This window comes from Chiloscyllium plagiosum, unplaced genomic scaffold (genome assembly GCF_037043375.1).
Source record: "Chiloscyllium plagiosum isolate Xiang-an unplaced genomic scaffold, Cpla_swu_hap1 HiC_scaffold_3, whole genome shotgun sequence".
NCBI lineage: Eukaryota > Metazoa > Chordata > Chondrichthyes > Orectolobiformes > Hemiscylliidae > Chiloscyllium > Chiloscyllium plagiosum.
The window spans coordinates 24,586,531-24,600,578 of record NW_028270141.1 but is presented as its reverse complement, the minus strand read 5'-3'; the positions used below and the strand labels follow the sequence as shown (position 1 = coordinate 24,600,578).

Below are 14,048 nucleotides of genomic sequence, written 5' to 3'. Positions count from 1 at the left end.
ATTCTCTTCCCCAGAACACATGGAAGCAGGGTCATTGAATGTTTTTAAATAAAGGTAGACAAAGTCTTAACTGAATAAGGGAGTCAAAGGATATAGCGGGTCAACAGGAAAGTGACGTAGAGGCATAATCAGATCAGTTATGATCTTATTGAGTGGAAGAATAATGCTGAAGGTGCTGATGTTATGAAACATATGATTCATATGTTCACATGTCAGAATTTGAAACTTACCTTTCTCAGATTTCAAAGATTGTAAAAATGGATAAAGGTGACAATGGATGGAATGGAACTGCAGATTAGGACAGCTCTGACACAGCGCGTCAGTGGTGCTGGAGAAAGAAGAAAGGAAGAATTGGGTTTATATAGTATCTTTCCCACCCTCGGGATTTTCTAAAGCATTGTACGGACAATGAAGTAAACATATTCTTCAAAATATGTTAATATAATAGAAAATTTGCAGCAGTCAATTTGTACGTAGCTAGGTCTCACAAACAACAACATGATAATTACCAGGTAACCTAATTTAGTCTTTTGATGATGTTAGCTGAGGGATGGATATTGGCAAGCGTGGGTGATAAGGGGAATCTTGACTGTTCTTCAAGATTATCCTATAAATCTTTTATGTCCACCTTGGAGAACTAACAGACAGACCTTGGTTTAATGCATCTGAAGGATTACACCTTTGACCATATAGCACTGTCCCTGTAATATACTGGAGATTTTTCTGTTCATATCTGTGGAGTGCGGCTTGCCTTTTACCAGAGGGGTATGGGTTCAGGAGGCACTACTTTGACAGCATGTATATCTTGGTGTACAAATCCCAGGAAGTGTCAAGGGTGATTATTGATGAATGCTGCATATCTTAGAAATAAATTAATTGCTCGCACTTGTGTGAGTACATCCATCATGAGTTAACTAACACCCTTTATCGTGACTGAAATGGTGGTTTATTGTAGCAATATGATTAAGGTATGCCAATTGACCTAAATTAGCTGAGAGTTTTTTGTTTAAATAGGCATTTTGTAGCACATTAGTGTGCCTACCTCTGAACCAGGAGATCAGTTTCAAGACCCACTTACTCCAGATGTGTGTCATAACATCTTTGAAATATCGATTAGAAAATTGTGCAGTGGTTGTGTCCCTACATCTGAGTCAGGAATTCTGTTGTGTACCAACTGCTGCAGAGATGTTTCATAACATCTAGCAAACTGGTGGACAGTACCTGCCTAGAAAGAAAAGCCAATACTTTTCAATTCAGTATAATTAGTTCTATTCACATGTATGTAAATGAATATGGTGAACAGTTTACAGTTGCCAGATTACAGCACTTAGGTTCAAAGGTACTCAGGCACAGATATTTAAGATTAAGTTCTTAGAAAACAAAAAAGAATTAGAAAAGTAAAGAATTTTTTTTAAAAACCGAAAGAAGTGTAGATGCTGTAAATCAAAGACAAAATTAGAAATTGCTCAATAAGTTCAGCAGGTCTGGCAGCATCCGTGGAGAGAAATCAGAGTTAATGTTTTAGGTTGAGTAAACCTTACTTGGAACTAATGATACCCAGGAAAATGTTGGTTTATATGCAGAAGGTAGGGTGGAAGGGAGGGGGTAAGGAGAGAACGAGAGATGGGTTTTCCTTGCATCTCCTGCATATAAACTAACATTTTCCTAGGTACCATTGGATCTAAGAAAGGATTACTCAACCCAAAACATTAACTCTGACTTCTCTCCACAGATACTACCTGATCAAAAATTTATCCAGCAATTTATATTTTTGTCAAGAAAGAAATACTTATGACTACTGTAATCATCCTTAAAGTAACTGCTTCTGAAAATGTGATGTCAAATGATGGTGTCATGGTAGCAAAGATGATTCTCAATAGGAGCGAGAGTAACAGGGTAGTTGTTATGGGGGTCTTTAACTTCCCCAATATTGACTGGAAATACTTTAGTTCAAGTAGTTTAAGTGGGTCAGTTTTTGTTCAAATGTGTGCAGGAAGGTTTTCTGACAGTATGTAGACAGGCCAACTAGAAGCGCTGCCATATTGGATTTGGTACTGGGGAAAGAACCCAACCGAATGTTAGATTTGGAGCACTTTGGCGTAGTGACCACAATTCGGTTATGTTTACAATAGCACTGAGCAGGGATAGGTATATGCCACAGGGAAAGTGGTATAACTGGGGGAAAAGGCAATTATAATGTGATGAGGCAAGATTTAGGATGCATAGGATGGGGAAGGAAACTGCAAGGGATGGACACACTTGAAATATTGAGCTTATTTAAGGAACAGCTGCTGCGGTCCTTGATAAGTATATACCTATCAGGCAGGAAGGTAGTTGTCAAGAAAGGGAGCCATAGTTTACTGAAGAAGTTGAAGCTCTTGTCAAGAAGGGGAGAAAGGCTTGTGTGAGGATGAGGCATGAAGGCTCAGTTAGGGGGCTTGAGTGTTATAAATTAGCCAGAAAAGATAGGTATATCAGGAATAAAAGAATAAGTAGAGTAAGATTCGGGCGAATCAAAGATAGTAGTGGAAGGTTGTGTGTGCATTCTGAGGACATAGGGGAAGCGCTAAATGAATACTTTTCATCAGTATTCGCATTAGAAAAGGGCAATGTTAGTGAGAATACAGAGATATAGGCTACAGGATTAGATGGAATTGAAATTGACAAAGAGGAAGTTTTAGCAACTTTGGAAGATCTGAAAATAGATAAGATCCTGGGGCCAGATGGGATTTACCCTCTGATTCTCTGAAACTAAGGAGGAGATTGCATAGCTTTGGTTTTGATCTTTGTCATCCTTGTCAATAGGAATAGTGCCAGAAGACTGGAGGATAACAAATGTTGTTCCCTTGTTTAAGAAGGGGAGTCGGGACAACCCTGGTAATTATAGGTCAGTGAACCTTACTTCGCTTGTAGGTAAGGTGTTGGAAAAGGTTGTAACAGATGGGATTTGCAATCATCTGGAAAGGAATAGTCTGGTTAGGGATAGTCAACAGTTTATGATGGGTAGGTTGTGCCTTATTGAGTTCTTCGAGAAGGTGACAAAACAGGTGGATGAAGATAAGACAGTTGATGTGGTGTATATGGACTTCAGTAAGGCTATTGCATAAAATAAGGAGTTTTGGGATTGAAAGTGATTTAGCAGTTTGGATCAGAAATTGGCTAACTGAAAAAGACATGAGGAAGTGGTTGATGGGAAATGTTCATCCTGGAGCTTAGTTACCAATGGTGTGGTGCAAGGATCTGTTTTGGGGCCATTGCTGTTTGTCATTTTTATAAATGATGTGGAGGTGCGTGTAGAGAGATGGGTTAGTAAATTTGCAGATGGCAGTAAGATAGGTAGAGTTGTGGATAGTTGTTGTGGGTGACAGAGGGACATAGATAAGATGCAGAGCTGTACAGAGTGGTAAATGGAGTTTAATATAGAAAGTGTGAGGTAGTTCACTTCGGAAGAAATAACAGGAATGCAGAGTACTGGGCAAATGGTAAAATTCTTGACAGTGTAGATGAACAGAGAGATTTGTGTCCAGGAGCATAAGTCCCTGAAAGTTGCTACCCAGGTTGATAGGATTGTTAAAAAGGCATATGGTATGTTGGAATTTATTGGTAGGAGAATTGAGTTTCAGAACCACGAGATCATGCTTCAGCTGTACAAGACACTGATAAAGCTGTACCTGGAGTATTGTGTGCAGTTCTGGTCACTGCATTGTAAGAAGGGTGTGGAATCTTTGGAAAAGGTTCAGACATTTACTAAGATGTTGCCTGCTATGAAAGGAAAGATCTTATGAGGAAAGGCTGAGGGAACTGAGGCTGTTTTCATTGGAACAAAGAAGGTTGAGAGGTGACTTAACAGAGACGTGTAAGATAATCAGAGGGTTAGATAGGATGGACAGTGAGAGCCTTTTTCCTCAGATGGTGAAGGCTAACACGAGGGGGCATAGATTTAAATTGAGGGATGATAGATTTAGGACAGATATCAGGGGTAGTTTCTTTACTCAGAGTAGTAGGGGCAAGTAACGGCATGCCTGCAGCAGTAGTAGACTTGCTGACGTTAAGGGCATTTAAATGGGCATTGGACAGACATATGGATAAAAATGGGAGGTGTAGGCATCAGACTAATTTTGCATGTCGTGACATAGATGGCCGAAGGGCCTGTTCTGCACTGTAATGTTCCATGTTCTATATCCGTAACTGAGGATACACCGGTGCCCTGCTCTAATTTTGGTTAAAGGTCCTTCACAATGTATTCTCACTTAACTAAATGGTTCTTCAAATACTGGTGTGGGTATTGAAGATGCTGGTTTGAAAATGAGGTTTTCCTCCTACCTGACAGGCATGGCATATTTTACAGTATTGCACATGTCCTTAAAGTCTGAGCCAGGTAAAATGCTTGGTTATCGACATTTTAGTTTTTCTTTAGTACTGCTGTAGGACCTTCATGTAATATTTGCAATATCTCTTATGATGTGTGTGGTACCACACAGCAGTCCTTAAAAGGTAAGTGAGAGTTTTAATCCAATCAACGTCTGAAGCTCAGCTTCTAACTCTGGCTAGAATATCTGAGGTTTTTATTTTTAGCAATTCAAGTATTAGTCGAGAGGGCCACGGTAGAATATTGCCCATTTTTAAACAGTACTTTGGCAGTAATCATTGTCTCTTCTGTAACATTTCATAAACCACGAGGTGTATGTTTTTGTCATTCAACCAAGAAAATTCAAGGCTCTTTGTCTCTTCAAAAAGAAAATATAGGATTGTCCATTATCATATAAGGACAATTATTTGGACGTTTTAGAATGTTTTATTTATTCATAATCATGGTTCATATGGTACTACTTTACTATGAAAGGTGATAAACTTTGGAAAGAAAATCATTTTGGAGCAAAAAATGCTAGGTGAATTCAGCAGTCTTCAACATCCACGAGGAATAATGAGCTGTGACTATTTAATAGCTCTTTGCCAATTCCTGTCTGATCGGTTTAATCCCATTATATCCCATTTATTCTATGCCTTTGAAGAATGTCAGTGACTTCTCCAAAGGTGCAGGCCTTCTAAAATGCATGTGACGCGGCTACTCAATTAGGGAGGAAGAAAGGAATTTACATTGTGCTTTCCATTATATCATGACATCCCAAAGTGCTTTGCAGCCAATCAAATATTTTTGAAATGTCCTATAATGTTATCCCTAAAGAGATTTGAATTGTATTCCAATATCTTTCCCACAATTTTGCAATGGTATTGAGATCAAAAGGATGTCTTTCAAATAATAGTTCCTCTTTGAAAAAGACATCTCAAAAGTTTTCATTTAGTTTTGTCAACCAATGATTTCAAGAAAATGAAAGAAACTCTTGTCTGGACAAGTGCAACAGTATGAGACCTTGACGTCATTGGGACAAAGTGGTTTGTTTGATTGGCACTCCATATTTATCATTCAACCTTCCACCTCTTTGCAATATGGCAGTAATGAGCACATCCATAAAATGTACAGCGGTAACTCATCAAAACCCCTTCAACAGCATCTTCCAAATATGAACCCTCAAGGGATGATGTTCTGACACAGCAGTGAGCCACTCTGTTAATTAAACTAAACACCCAGAAAAGCACATCTCACCTCGTAATCTGTTAAAATGAGTGACAAAGAACTCCTATATTCCACAACTTAAAAAAAACCTCTAAAAATGAACGTTAAGCAACAACTATTCACAACTCTGAGCCCCCCTTGCTCGTAACTGCTTATTAACTGCGTCCAATTCTATCACTATATACTGTTCCAATAAAATGCTTATTAAAGTTAATTTCAAAACCACACAACACCTGTTGTCTTCGATATCTTTCTTCTTCTGGCTGAAGATCTCCCTGGATTGTCTACTATCTTTTACTGCAAATATGTTTCAATGTCTGGAGTCTCTCTTGATGGCAGTTGCTCTATCTGATTTTCAAAATGCCTTTTTTTATCCCCAACATCGCAACAATTCATTGGTTCGATGTTGGCAAAACAATAAATTCAAACTTGATTGGGTTTTTGTATTCTGGGGCATAATTTAAATTGGTTAAATTCAAATTGTTGTCAAAACAGCAACCAACTCGGAAATCTATTTCACGGCCAAATGTTACATATTTTCAATTTTCCAGTATACTGAGACTGCTCTTGTAAGCCCTCAGTGCAGAACAGCATTTACTCTCTCTGAAAAGTACAACATACCCTCAATTTCATAACAATGTTGAGAGCATGAATATGAGAATACCACCATCTTCAAGATTCTGCTCCATGAAATACACCTTCCTGACTTGGGAGTATAACCTGTTAAAGACAATGTAATTTTTCACATATATCTTTTGCCTTATTCTCATCACCTATCTCTAAGCAGATAGTGACTTTTTCTGTCATTTTAAGAGTGGCAGTGTACTTCCTCAAATTCCTCAGTTAAATTGTCTTTGTAACGGCCGGAACAACAGTTCAAAGGTAACAAGAGAAAGGATTATTTCATATACACTTGTACAGGCCAAACTTTATTTTCCCTTTATTTGCAGAATGGAGGTAGGGATTTGCTACTGCCAATCAGTATGTAGCAATCTTGACCATCAACCAGCTGGTATTTCAAAATTGAATGGTTAAAAGGTGTTTTTGTTCTGTATTTGGCAGGGGGGAGGAGAAATAATCAATTACCATTGAGACAGAAGCTTTCATGACAGATAAACAATTATCTATAGCCCATCCCAGATGGTTAAGCAGAAAGTCATGAATGCATTATCTTATAGGATAGATATAAGGTGCAATTCTGTTGTAAGGAGTTTTATATATTCAATGTCTTTGGCAGACTGTTACAATTGTTAACTTTCCAGATTCATCAGGGACTACTTGTGGTGCTTTCCTGATTTTTGGAAAGCGACTTAGTCCAATTATGTGATTAAATAGCCAACTTTTGGCTGTTTAATGTGATTTAAAAACTGACATTAAATATATAAATGTACTCATGTTCTTTAATCGATTTGTGACAATAGAGTTTCTTTCATTGTTGCTGGATCAGTAAACTGTTACTATTTCCTAATAGTACTATAGGAGATATCCAGCTCGGAATTGCGCACGCAGTGATCTAGCATATAAGTGAAATCCTTCAAGTGTAATTTTGCATTTCCATATTTTATTTATAAAGACTACATGTGGAAAGCTGAAAATCTACAATTCTAGGGTTTATGACAATGTGATCAAGGCACATGGTTAAAATGTAATAAAGGGTGATTTTCTGTAGTCATGCTGTGCAATCTCAATGTTCAGTACTCTTGTGGTGATAGGTCATTTGACTAGAACTGAAAAGAACAATACTTTATAATCATCAGGAAAATGCACAAATAAGTGTGTAACTTAAAAGTACCAGATTATCTGATTGTTCTTTCATTAACACTGTCATCAATTATTAGAATTGATTTGTATCTGCTGCCAACTAACATACTTCTTAGTCTTTGTAGAGGCCAGTCAACAAAATAAATCGCTTTATGTCCCATCAAATTTGTAAAGCTGATTACTGTGAGGAACAGTTGACTTCTGAGCTGCTATGTTTTCCCTGATTGCTCCCCCCACCAATAATCTAGGGTCATGAGAAAAATTGCATGCATGCATGCCCAGCCACGTACTGGAATTCAGGAGCTGCCCTATTCATGTACTTTCCCATACTTTGTATATATTGATAGAAATTTGTAGATGGGAAAAATGATTTTTGGAAAGCAACTTAGTCCAATTATGTGATTAAATAGCCAACTTTTGGCTGTTTAGATTAGATTAGATTAGATTACTTTACAGTGTGGAAACAGGCCCTTCGGCCCAACAAGTTCACACCGACCCGCCGAAGCGCAACCCACCCAGACCCATTCCCCTACATTTACCCCTGCACCTTAATGTGATTTAAAAACGGACATTAAATATATAAATGTACTCATGTTCTTTAATCGATTTGTGACAATAGAGTTTCTTTCATTGTTGCTGGATCAGTAAACTGTTACAATTTCCTAATAGTACTATAGGAGATATCCATTTCGGAATTGCGCAAGCAGTGATCTAGCATTTTGAAATAAAATTTTTCCTGTCAAATAAAAGGTTCAAATTAATTTCTTCATTCTATTGTAAAGACTTGTTTTGGTATTTGAAGAACTTCACCATTACTGATGTTCAACACAAAAAGCTCAATCTCCTGTCAGGAGGGTACTCTCCTTTCTCAGCATGGATGCATCAGGGTGCTAATGTAATTAATTCTATCATGACCCGCACTATCATCTTTATTTAAATGATTAGTTCTTGAGCCAAAATAATCATAATCTGAATTGTATTTGTGTCCCAGTTTCTAGTTAAATTTTGGCCATTCCCATTTGGTGTTACAAACTTGTCAGTTGTTTTGAGACACTTGAGATGTTTACATCTTCTGCAGAGGAAAGTGACAAGTAAAAATAATGCAAGTCCCAAGTTGGGACTGTTTTGTCCCAAAAAACTTCGGATGAGCTTTCTGTTATTCTATGAACTGTAATAAAGAAGAACAATTAAAGGGTACTGTAACTATCTATTTAAAATAACTTAAATCCAGTCTGAAACTGCAACTGTAGGGTATCAAGAGTGAATTATTTCTTGATGCAACTGAATAATTGCAGAAAAGAGACTGTGCAAACTGAATGGGAAGTCTGTGCTAAACACCAGATGATAGGTTTTGAAAATTTAGTAGCTAATGTAATTTTGCAGGAGATGGCCATTTTCCTATAGGAATAACATAAAAGTAATGTGTCTAAACACTTCGTCATTGCCATTATATCGATTCATTATGTTTTGACACCAAAAACAAAACTAGCACCAAATATCAACATCTGGTAGATAATTTCTGCCTGATTTGGTCTTAAAGCACTTAATGTTAGTGTGATAGTACCACTGTACATTTTCTCATCCATTGGAAGAGGTGTATTTCAGGGAATAGGTGCAGAAATGAGAAGGATCAGCTCTTAGCAACGTTTGTCATCTTTGTGCTGTTCTTTCTCTTTCTCACCCAAATGCTGTCACTATTTCTTCCTTTTACTTCTCTCCTTTCCTCCCCCCACTCTACCCTCTCCTCAACACCTCCATTTCTCCCTCCTTCACACCATCTGTTTCCCTGCACACTACCTGCACCCTCTCCATCCCCAAGTCCCTTTCTGTGCACACCACAGTGTGACCTGTCTTTCACTCAATATATCTTCCTGCTTTTCTCTCCCTTCCTCCTCTCTTCCCCCAACCCCCCACCATCCCCTACCAAACAAACCTATAAAAACTTTTGACAATGTTTGTAGTTTATCGCCTCAAAGTTCCTATACATGGAGTTAATTTGTCGGAGGATTAGAAAGGTGAAGCAAAGATCCGTGACCATGAGTATTATTGATTGATTGTGCAGATGATTTGATTGGAAGTGAGCATAGAGATTTTTTTTAATTAGAAATTTGCCTAAGCTTGAGATATGCCACCAGAGCTGATCTTCAAGCGAATATTCTTAAATGCTACAAACTAATAAAGAAATCAGGAATCTATTCACAATTGTATTTGACAACATGAAAAGGTAAATGCAAAATTTGTTGTAGTGTAATCATGTTTTCATGCCATTTTTAGGGTCCATGATACCATTTTCTATGAGAGTCCTGCATGCAGAACTTCCACAGTATTTAGGGAAGCCACAGGAATCTCTGGACAGGCTACACACCATGAAAGTAACATGTATAAAGGTGGGAGCTTATGATTTTAAAGACATTTGTGTGTTTGTCTGTTTGAGTCCTCCTTAGAAATGCCATCTGCTTGTTAAGGTTTGCCATTGCAGAAACATCCAAGGTGGAACATGTTGCAAAGTTATATGACGTGAAAGGTTTTTTTGGAGTTATTTATTTTTTCTTGTATATGGTCATGTGAGAGAGCCATATATGAAATATGTTCACAAGTCAAAACAATTTGCGTGTTTGGAATGGTTGTCACAGAGCTCCTTTTTATGCTGTTGCATTATTGAGTTGATTATACTCCATACATACTGTGAAGTTTTCAGAATCTTGAACTTATTTCTGTTTAGACTTTTTTTTTCTGATATTTGACAGTAAGTCGATGGTCTGTCCCATTGCTACTTTTGAGTTAATGTTTAAGTCACAAATGTAGACCACGAGGGTTGCTGATATTGACACTCTGCTCCCCCACCCTAATCACCACCAAACCATTCATGGGGAAAGGCTTGGTCTGTCTTAATATCTTTCCAGAGACAACTCAGAAAATTAGTCCTGAGAGGAAATTACAGCTGTAGCAGTCCCATTACTCAATTGTACATTTGTAAAGTTTCTTGCGTGGTTTCTCCACAGTTGACATCAAGTGTAACATATGATCATCATTCATTAACCACATATTTTAAATGTTACTGCTCTGTCCCCATCCCTGTGAAGGTTTCTGTAGTTGAGCAGGTGAGGTTTTCTTTTCCACTGGCAGACTGACCAGAAGGAAACGGAGCCTTTTTAAAAAATTTACTTGGCAACACTGCAGGTTTATGGTAGCCTGGTTAAGGACAGCAATCCTTCAGCTGGATTGTCTCCTTCCATCTCGCTGTTGAGAACCTGCTCTTTCTGATGCTGTTTGAGTTTTTCTTCGAGTCCTGTTAAAATGGTGTCTCTCACCCTGTCTTATCTAGACCAAAAGTTAACGTCTGCTATCCCAAATCTGCTGTATCATCCTTCAAAATTAGGAAGTGAATCTGTCCATTGTTTTTAGCCAGGTTGATTTTTAACAGTCTCATCCATCATTTTTGGATGGTTCCCGTTGTCAGGTTGTAATGAGCTAAGAAGAGCTATTCCCACCTGTGGGAGAACGTTTTGTCAGGGAATTTCTGCTTACTGTGGAAATATTCTTTCAGTTTTGAACACATGATTTCTTCAGGAGATAAACACTTTAGCTCCAAAACAAGCTCAATCCAGAAGGGTATCATGTGACTTTTGGGAGTCATTTGGTGGCATTATGTCCATTTTAAAGACAGATTAGTGCCTTTACAAAATAAATAATGTAACTGCACAGTCCTGACACTTCAAATAAAGATTCATGGATGTATTCTGGGTGCATTTTTGTTTTAAAATGGTGATGAAACTTGATAAATATTTTTCCTATACTTTTAAAATTCCCAGTGCTTTGGAGGAAAGGCTAAAATGAACAGTCTGCCTTATATCATTATCTTAAATTATTCATCTCACTTAAACTCATTTGGTCGTTTATTTTCCTTCGTGTAAGCTCTTGTTGTGTTTTGTATTCCTGATCATTGTTTATAATTTAATAAAACAAGAGAGGCTTTAAAATTTATTTCACCTGAATTTAAATTTTCAAAAACAATGTATCTGTAGACTTTGAGTATTTTGTCTAGTTCGTATCTTTTATCTGCTTAACCTTGGAATGCAACTTCACTGCTCACCACATGCAAGGATACCTACTAAAATCTGCTGTGAGATGTCACCTGAGAATCATTTATTGTAATGATTATCCAGTTTGCAACTAGTGATTTTTTTTGAAAAATATTACTTGCCTTTTGCACAGATCATTGATAACCTGGAAAATGGACTAGCTGAAGATGGAAGTATGATCAGCGTATCCTCTGAAAACAGGCAAGGTGTGAATTTTGTTAATATTATTTGATTAGAGAGTAGTGTCAGTTTCAAGGATAAGAACATTGCACAAATAACATTCTTTTTGAGCAGTTTATTATTGAGCTTTGTATCAACTTGTAATTGTTATAGAGATTTTAAGTGTTCTTTCCTAAGACAATTCTGCACATAAAAGTAATATTAAAAACTAAATTCAAAATCACAAAACCTTATAACTTCTATGTATTTGAAGGCTTTCCTATCACCTGTCAATAAAATCTGCAATTGCAAATCAATCTCAATCTTGATTTGCAGACATTCCACAGCTGCAGAGAGGAGATAACTTAGGCTGAGTGAAAATTGACAGTCTGTTGCATATCTGTGAAATACTGTATGCACGCAGTTTAGCCAATTATGCAACTTGGAAAACTGGCACAACTGAGACGCTCAACTATAGGTCTGAATCCTGTTGATCTGACTTCATGGCATACCTGATAATTGTTTATCACCATCATTTGCATATGATTTTCATTGCTTGAGTTAGAATATTTAAAATTCATTACCATGCTAATATTGGTCATGTTTCACATTTGTACCATGTTAAAGGAGTGATATTCTCCTGGTAGAAATCATTAGTGGTAGAATGCTTAGTTTATTACTCGTTGCAGCCTTCAGAACTAAATTCTCCTCTAGGAATGTAGGGACTCAGAAAAATTGTGCGAGGCTGCTGATAATCTGGGCCAATTTCTTTGGGGGGGTTATTGAACCTCAGATTCAGTTGTTGGGAGGTGGACAAGAAAAGTTGGTTCTGATTCCTGTTTGTAGGGTTAATGTGCACCATTAAATGAACAAGATGCTTTTTTTTTGCATTTTGAATCCATGCAAATAAATGGGCTAAAATAGGAAAAAGGAAACAAATGTCTTCCACCCATTCGAAAAGGAAATTTAATCTGATGGTATTAATGGACCAGATCTGAATGATTGAGAGAAGTCCACTCTTATTATAAACAATTGCTTGCTTTATCTGAGACTGTGTAGATTGCAAACAGCATACTTTTCCTAACAAGAGTGATAGATGTGATCTGTAAGGACTTCACTAAAGCGTTTGACAAGGTTCCCCATGGGAGACTGATTAGCAAGGTTAGATCTCATGGAATACAGGGAGAACTAGCCATTTGGATACAGAACTGGCTCAAAGATAGAAGACAGAGGGGGGTGGTGGTGGGTTGTTTTTCAGACTCGAGGCCTGTGACCAGTAGAGTGCCACAAGGATTGGTGCTGGGTCCTCTACTTTTTGTCATTTACATAAATGATTTGGATGCGAGCATAAGAGGTACAGCTTGTAAGTTTGCAGATGACACCAAAATTGGAGGTGTAGTGGACAGCGAAGAGGGTTACAACAGGATCTTGACCAGATGGGCCAATGGGCTGAGAAGTAGCAGATGGAGTTTAATGCAGATAAATGCAAGGTGCTGCATTTTGGGAAAGCAAATCTTAGCAGGACTTATACACTTAATGGTAAGGTCCGAGGGAGTGTTGCTGAACAAAGAGACCTTGGAGTGCAGATTCATAGCTCCTTGAAAGTGGAGTCACAGGTAGATAGGAGAATGAAGAAGGCATTTGGTATGCTTTCCTTTATTGGTCAGAGTGTTGAGTACAGGAATTGGGAGGTCATGTTGCGACTGTACAGGGCATTGGTTAGGTCATTGTTGGAATATTGTGTGTAATTCTGGTCTCCTTCCTATCAGAAAGATGTTGTGAAACTTGAAAGGGTTCAGAAACGATTTACAAGGATGTTGCCAGGGTTGGAGGATTTGAGCTATAGGGAGGGGCTGAACAGGCTGGGGCTGTTTTCCATGGAGCATCGGAGGCTGAGGCGTGATCTTATAGAGGTTTACAAAATTATGACGGGCATGGATAGGGTAAATAGGCAAAGTCTTTTCCCTGGGGTTGGGGCGTCCAGAACTAGAGGGCATAGGTTTAGGGTGAGAGGAGAAGGATATAAAAGAGACAGAAGGGGCAACTTTTTCACGCAGAGGGTGGTATGGGTATGGAATTAGCTGCCAGAGGAAGTGATGGAGGCTGGTACAATTGCAACATTTAAGAGGCATTTGGGTGGATATATGAATAGGAAGGGTTTGGAGGGTATGGGCCGTGTGCTGGAGGTGGGACTAAATTGGACTGGGATATCTGGTCGGCATGGACAGGTTGGACTGAAGGGTCTGTTTCCATGCTGTCACATCTCTATGACTCTATTTACATTATTCCTTTATCTCCTTTTTATTTCTATATTGGGATGAGGGAATTTGGACAGGAGAGAAAGAATGTGATAACTCTGGTCCAGTAGAGAATAGCAGAACATTGAGACAGAAAAGTGGACAGGTGTCCAGAGGCAATAGAATTTAAATTCAGCAAATAAAATAGAACAAGCTAAATTTATCTCAAATTGG

General features: G+C 38.1%; 1 protein-coding gene across 2 annotated transcripts in view; it reads left to right on the top strand.

The window, feature by feature from the left end:
* Positions 1 to 14,048, top strand: part of trappc12 (trafficking protein particle complex subunit 12) — a 70,047-nt gene that overhangs the window by 26,179 nt on the left and 29,820 nt on the right. For both annotated transcript variants that reach the window (XM_087977997.1, XM_087977996.1), the window contains exons 7-8: positions 9,611 to 9,723; positions 11,552 to 11,624. In XM_087977997.1, coding sequence (XP_087834123.1) covers positions 9,611 to 9,723; positions 11,552 to 11,624 — 186 coding nt within the window. The remainder of the gene's footprint in view (positions 1 to 9,610; positions 9,724 to 11,551; positions 11,625 to 14,048) is intronic.